The sequence below is a fragment of the Pungitius pungitius genome, chromosome 2 (genome assembly GCF_949316345.1).
Source record: "Pungitius pungitius chromosome 2, fPunPun2.1, whole genome shotgun sequence".
Classification (NCBI taxonomy): Eukaryota; Metazoa; Chordata; class Actinopteri; order Perciformes; family Gasterosteidae; genus Pungitius; species Pungitius pungitius.
The window spans coordinates 8742498-8749857 of NC_084901.1; the positions used below are offsets into that span (position 1 = coordinate 8742498).

At 41.8% G+C, this 7360-nt stretch overlaps 1 protein-coding gene across 3 annotated transcripts in view; it reads right to left on the reverse strand.

The window, feature by feature from the left end:
• tbc1d22a (TBC1 domain family, member 22a) overlaps positions 1-5877 on the reverse strand; it is an 83647-nt gene extending 77770 nt beyond the window's left edge. For all 3 annotated transcript variants that reach the window (XM_037460120.2, XM_037460121.2, XM_037460119.2), the window contains exons 1-4: positions 5654-5877; positions 5130-5186; positions 3468-3651; positions 2388-2643 (exon numbers count right to left, since the gene is read on the reverse strand). In XM_037460120.2, the coding sequence (XP_037316017.2) occupies positions 2388-2643; positions 3468-3651; positions 5130-5186; positions 5654-5715 (559 nt within the window). In that variant the 5' untranslated portion in view covers positions 5716-5877. The remainder of the gene's footprint in view (positions 1-2387; positions 2644-3467; positions 3652-5129; positions 5187-5653) is intronic.
• Between the last annotated feature and the right edge of the window lie 1483 nt (positions 5878-7360).

The following is a 7360-nucleotide window of genomic DNA, read 5'->3' on the forward strand; positions in this document are numbered from 1 at the left end:
ATAACTTTTTGACAGTATACTAACCCTTCCACACAATATAACTAGTGTGAAAGGGGTTTTTTTACACAGTTTTAAACCATTCACTGAGCCTTTCCCTTAAGCTTTTTAGAGCCGCACTGGGGAGGCCAGCCTTGCGCTTTGGAAACCATTGCGCTAGATGAAATGTTAAGGGGTCATCAAAAGTTATTAAATTGCATTTTAAAGAGGAGATGAATGTGTGTGTAAACATTTCGTAGCATCATTGAGATATTCCCGCCTGAGTAAACAGACCCCTGCAGCTTGCACAGCTAGACATTTGAATATAGTTAGAATTTTTAAAAAAGAATCACTCCGATGAATTGACACGGAAGGCCTGACATTATTGAGCGTGCCCACTTCTGAAAGCAGCTTTCCCTCGATTCTATTTGGAGGTCAGTTTTTGTATTGTGGTGCAAAACTCTGATTAGCCTCTACGTGTCGAGGGAGAAATGCTCACAGCTGACATCAGGCTTCCATTTCAGCAGCAATGATTAGAAGCTGCGATGTAACAGCTGAGAGCGGTAACTTTCAGCCTCCGTATGCTTGCAGCCTCCAGGACGGCAGCGTTACAAGTTACAGCGAAAAGCTTCATATTCGAGAGTGAGTGCTTTATAACGGGTACATAATAAGATTAATTCAGTCTGCTGAGTGCCACATGTTCCCCCAGATGTGCTAAACCAAGACAGAACGACACAGTTGGTACCGCGTGTGCGAGTTACAAACGAGCTGTCAAGGTCGGCACTTCATTGTTGAGAGGGGACGCTCCTGGCGCTACACTGTGCATGAAGCAAAAGGTTCATAAAGATCCCCGTGAACATCCCTGCCAACATCCTTCAGCGCTCTAGCAGACAGCGACGCACACTGATTGAGTCTCACTGACGCTCAACAGCAAACTGGAGCGCCGACGGTTTCATTGTCCTTTTCAGTTTTTACAGGAACAAATAAAAAGCTACAAATCTGTTTTGTTTGCACTTACAGAAATTAAGAAAGAGTATCAAAGCCTGTGGAAGGCTTGTTTGTGGTGGAAACCTTTTGTGAGGTTTTAACAATAATCCCTTTTAATAGAGCATTTTAATACATTTGTACTTTTAAGAGGGCCGTAAAAGACAAAGCCAAGATGGAGGAAGTTAGTAATGTGCACTTATCAGTCACAGTTTACTGCATTGTAGGGAAGAAAGGGCATAACGTTTCTGTGTGTGTGTGGCTCACTCTCTGCTTTGACAGGCTACTGGGACATTCAGTGCGTCGGTAATGTTGGAGTATATGGAGGGAGTCCGGGCCTCAGTAATGAAAGCTATGCTGCGTGCCACTATCTAATTAGAAGGGAGCAAGTGTGTTCACTCGATTCCTTGCTGTCATCTGTCTCACGCACACACGGACACACACAGACAGACCCAACGAGAGAAAAGGGAAGAAAAAAAAAAACTCAGAAATAGAGCAAAATCCAATCTACAAAAGAAGCGTGAGGCGGCGAACCAGCAGTCGGCCTCACTGGCACTGCGCATATCAAGTTGTTTACCCACCTGCCAAGTACGTCGAGTGTGTGCGTGCAGACGTTTTTATGTAAGCTGCGGTGTTTTTCGCTACGTGCTCGGAGAGCCGCGAGGGGCGCCGTCTTGTGCACCCTTGTATCCACGTGTAGGCGTGGAGTGAATGTGAGCCCGCGTGTAGTCTTCTCTGAGGAGATAAGAGGAATTGCCTGAAGGCAGGGGGCGGCTTCTGTTATCCGCGCCGCTACGCGATGGCAGACGGGCAAACAAGCAGCCAGACGTGCACCGCGTGCAGCGCCTGCCGCCTGTGCCGCCGGCGTTGTGACCTGGGAAGCCACAGTGGAGTCGTTTCTCATTTCCCTTTGCCATTGCAAGGAAGAGGAACAAACGGTTTCACACCACGGTGTGCCGTTGCGATGAAGTGCCGCTGCGCCTCTGCTTTGGGTTAAAATAAATCTTGAACTCTGACATTTCTGACATGACATTTCCCCTCATTTCTCTGCTGTTTGGCTTGCTGAAGGGTTCTGTTGACCATCAGTACTATTAGTACAGTTGTGGATCCTTATTAAATGTTATATGGCATAAAAAGTTTGATATAATGGTATTTCCCCCAAGTCTGCCCTTGTTTACATTGGACACATTGGTCAAACGACTACTAAAATGACTAAACTTACACTAACATGAAGCAATGTTAGAGCTGTATAACCAAACAGGAAATGCAGACCGAGGTTATGGACAAGTACGGGTCAGTTGTGAAGAACTGTCTTCCACTTATAGAGCGGTTTTATGTGCACTAAAAGTAAAAGCAGTCAGCTGTTATCATGCAGGCAGCATATGCCAGAAAACCTTTTGGGACACTGAGCAATGGCGCTCACTAACCTTTAGGTGACCCAATTGGAGCTTCACTTTTGGACTTCACGAGGCGGCCATCAGCATAAGGGCTGCTCAGGGAGGCGAACGAGACCTCTGGGCTGGTCACGTCTCCTTCCGCCACCCTGACCTGCTCGTCGTCTTCGTCCTCCTCCTCATCCTCGTCCTCTGCCACCTCCTCCTGTGTGTCCTCTTCGGTCTGTTCCAACTCTGTCGCGTCATCCTGCCTCTGTCTCTCCTGCTGCTTGCTGTGATTCTCGATGACCTGTTCAGTTGACCGAAAGACAAAGTGTGGCACTGGTGAAGTTCAGGTTATGATGATGATAAGGGGGACAACTCCATGAACATAACATCTACCAAAAGTGTTTATTGATATGTAATTAGTAAATAAATAGCAGTTTTAGATAACGGGTATACTATTAATTATAGGAGGGCTGCAGGATGCATTCCTATAACTGAAGGGAAATTAGTTTGCACTTCAGCATTGTCAGCAATGGTGCTGGATCTATAGAGTCTGCCCTCACTACCTTGTGTGTACGTGTGAGTGTATTCATATTTGCTCATAGAAAATAATGTCTACAATAATCCAAAATAAACATCCAAGTGGCTTTTTGTCGACAGATGGCCGACAAGATTTCATCCCTGGAGCACTTGAACACAAACTTTGTTGACAAAGTGCAATACCCCATGCAATTGAACAATTATGCGGAAAGCGGGTTTGGGACAATTTATTTTTCTATGCACCCATCAAAGCACAGTTAACGTATTCACAAACGTGGCATTTGAATGCTTCAAACATAAAAATTTAATTTTCATAACAACAATTATTTTAGCTAATTTGTTGGCTAAAGTTCAAGATATGCAGTCTTATAATTGAAAGCATTTTTCTTTTCAGGGAAAATCTGTAAAATAGTTTATGAAAAATTGGGAGTAGTCTATCAAGTGGTTCAACAATCATCTGTCCAATGGGAACTGTCTAATGCACTGCCAAAAAGATGAACTTTGTTACTATAGTGGGTGGGTAATCCATCCTTAGAACAAGGCTTTGTGCAAAAAACTAAAATGTGTTTTGTTAAAAACACACTTCACCTTATTGGCTGTCTCCATGACAACCTCAATGTTGAGGTTCTTTGCAGCCATGGCCAGCAACTCGTCATCATCGTCCCCAACGTCCCAGGCATCACTTGTGATGCTCTCGAACTCCTGGAAGGTGGTGGCCTTCTTGGGCTTCCCTGGTGTGGCTGGAGGAAGCCTGTTGCCCGCTTTGATCAGGCTGGAGGAAAGAAAAAAGAGGGGAGAAGTGATGAAAGACCTTAAAAAAAAGAGCCGCTCAATGATCAATTAATTGATCTGTCCGAAAGTCTACAAAATATCAACATTTTACACACTGACGTTACCCTATAAAGGAATTCCCACCAACAACACAGAACACGCAGGATGGAGTGAGACACACGTTTACACAAATACCATACATTGTAAGCACTACAGTGTAATCAGGTCTATAGACCTAAAGGGGCTGAATCTTGGCAATGTTCAAAAGACCAAGAGTCGCTGTCTTTATGCTGCAAGGGCAACATTTCATTCAGCCGGAACAAGGGGTGGAACAGAAAAAGAGGATTCAATTAAGCTCAACCTTTCCTTGTCCTGTTCCTTCCTGGAAAAAGGAAGGTGGGAAGAGGGTAGGTGCTCTTATATCTAACAAAGATAAGAATTACCATACGAAAAGGGAGATACTTAGTTTACTTTCATCACAACGTATGCACAGATTAAAAAAAAGAATATTGAAATCACACCTTTGTGGAAAAGTGTATTATTAAATAGGAAATAAAGGGATTTTTATTAAATAGTGTTTTTCTCTCGTTGTGTGTGTCTTATGTCATTTCAGATACAAATCAAAAAGTCAAAAATATTTCCTATACAGAACTAAATAATGGTCAAATATCAAAAAGGTTTTGGACACACTTTCATGATTTTACAGTTTTTACTTTTGAAAAGTTCAAAAAAACTGACTGAAAGCATTTTATTTTGTCCAAACTGACTGTCAAGTCGGTGGACTTTCTTGGACACTGCAGAACATTACAAGCCATACAGTACAAACAGAAGTTTTTGGATTTGGGATTTCTAGATTCCTACAAGATGCAAGGTATGTAGTTTCAAACATTTAAGCGTGTCGTAATCCTAGCCACGTCCTGGAAGCATGACACAATTACAGCATCAATAGACCATGTATACGTTTTCTGTTTCCTCTTAGTGAATCGGTAGCTACCCTTCAAGATGTCTCTCCTGTTTTCAGTCTCTTGCCAAATACTAGGTAGGATGAAATTAAATTTTAAATACTCAAACAAAAAGATTTAGTCACAGCTAATCCAGATGATAACAGACAAACGGTTCAATAAAGATGTTGTGTAATCTTCAATAAAATAGCTGCTGCTGAACATGCAGGACGTCATTCTCTTAAGTGAAGATAAACAACAACCTTCTGATAATGATCAGCAGCGTTTTGTTTTGTTTCGTTTAGTGAAAACCGGTCTTTCATGATATTCCTTCCCTGTTTCATGCAGAACAATGACACAAATTTAACTTTTGGATGCTATTGTTGCTCAAACGCATGCAAACTTCAGCTGAGGTATCATGTAGTTTAGCAACTTAAGAAAGCGCGGAGCATCAGCGAAGGAAACTTAAATACCGGCCGAAAGTAAAAGTCCACGGACACCAAACAATTTAAATAACATCATAGTGCTTAGAACTTACTTAGCATGGAGGAGCGGGTCGAATGGTGGGTGTTGTGCGCCGTACACATGCTGAATGCTGAGGAAGTGAAGAAGAGAGAATGTAAATGAATGAGCTAATCCATAACCTGTCAAGCTAGCCACGTTAGCTATTTCCCCAAACAGTACCAGTTAAGGTTACAATTCCGGGCTTAGTGGGACGAAAACAACGACTTGCTGTAAAACCATGGCTTCTTTCGTATTATGAAATGCCATTATATACCAAGTTAAAACTCTGTGAAAGCAGTGGGGGGTAAATTGGTTAACAGTTAGCCGCTGTTAGCAACGTAGCTCTAAGTCAGCTAACTAAAAGCAGAGAGGCGTAACCCGTGAATGAGATACTAATTTACCACGAACCATAGCACTTTACAGGAGATCGAAAACGTTGTGCAATATCAGAGGACCTTTGGTGAATATTCAAGTTCCGTTTGAAGCTTAACAGTGCAGCGTCAGTTCAGTAAGGCTAGCTACGCTAAGCTAGCCAACAAGAGGGAACACGTCACTCACCTGCCAGGAACCTTCGCTGCGTTTCTTTTCCAGAACTGTTTCTTATTTCCTTCATTCGACATTTTCCCTATGTGGTCCCACCAGTCCTACACACAAACAGGCAAACGCTGTCGTTAGCTGTAAAACGTGAAATTTGTGTTTATTTACACCATGTACCCTCCTCCAAAACTCAGAGAGCTGCCATGTTGATACTTCCTAATCGCCAAGCAAAAGCTCCTGTGATTGGCTGGACGAACACTTCCTTGATGTGAGCCAATCACAAGTGAGATCTGCTCTTAGGTGGCATGGCAAACTGCAACGTCACACTCAGTCTTTGCTTTGTTGAAGGAAACAACAAGCAATGTGTCAATTTAAAGAGGGACCATCAGCATTAGGACCATAAGCAGGGAGAAAAAATACTCAACATTTAAAATGGGTATTTCTTTATCAGTTCCTTATGTAAGGCATATATATATTTGTACTTCAGTGAGCTTGTGTATTATGCACCAGACTAAATATCTCTAAAGTGTATCGAGTCATTTCACCTCATGCACTGTTCAAAGAGCAGGCCTCTCTTTGTCGGGAAGGGTTGTTACAAGGTCACATTTATTAGGTTAAAACGAGCCTTATGATTTAGGACAGTTTATGTTAATGTTTACACACACTATGATTCATCCAAAACATGAAAATCCACAGTAAAATAGGCATCTAGACCGCACCTCTTTGTATTCCCTTTTTATGTGTCCTTACTCTTAACATATTGTGGTAATCATACCCACATGAACACCGTTAAGTCATCATTTTGGTAAATGCTGGTGTTTACCTAAACACTGTCTGGAGGTTGCAGGAGTTTACGGTAGTCATTAGATTCTCTGTCCATGACGGGTGGAGGTTCCTCTCTGCTCTGAGTCATGAACCACAGGGCTCATGTATTCAGGCACCTCACTGATGGAGTGTTCGGTCCAACGTGTTGAGGAAGACAGGATGAAAGGCGAGTGCTCTCCCTCCTTTATTATTTTGCAGTACTGCAAGGCAAGTTAATCTGCGAAGCATATTTCAACAACAAAGTAATTCAACTGCTTCACATAAAACCATTTAAACCATTAAAACTAGTTGGATAATTAAAAAAAAATAAGAACATTCAATGATACATAAACAAGCTTAAAACAGAATATGCAATGCAATTTTTTTAAATAAACAGTAAAAAGCATCTACTTCATCCTTGAATCTGGTTAAATTAAAAGGCAGCAGCGAACGAAAAGTCTTCAGTCTCATTTGAGCTGCTGAGAGTCTCAGCAGTCCTGCAGCTTACTGGGAGTTTGTTTGAGATATTTGGAGCAGAAAAACTGAACACTACTTCTCCATGTTTGGCATGACTATGTATTCATGCTCGGTGTTAGGGTGTTGGTGTTAATGTAAACGTTATCAAAGTTGGCATAAGATGTATTGATTGTTTGGGATTTTATTTAGTAAAATTGTGTAATATGGTTATGACAGGGCCATCAGGGGCCCCAGTTACACTACAAAGCAAACAAACACACAAAACACACACACACACACACACACACAACCATTAGCCATCTATATAATATACCAACAATGAGCTGGAAAGTGAAATAGGCTATTGAATTGATCGTTGCTGAAGTCCTGAATCAACTCTTAAACAACTGCGTTGTGTTTTATGTTTTTTTAGGTTCAAGTTCGAGTTTATATATATATATATATATA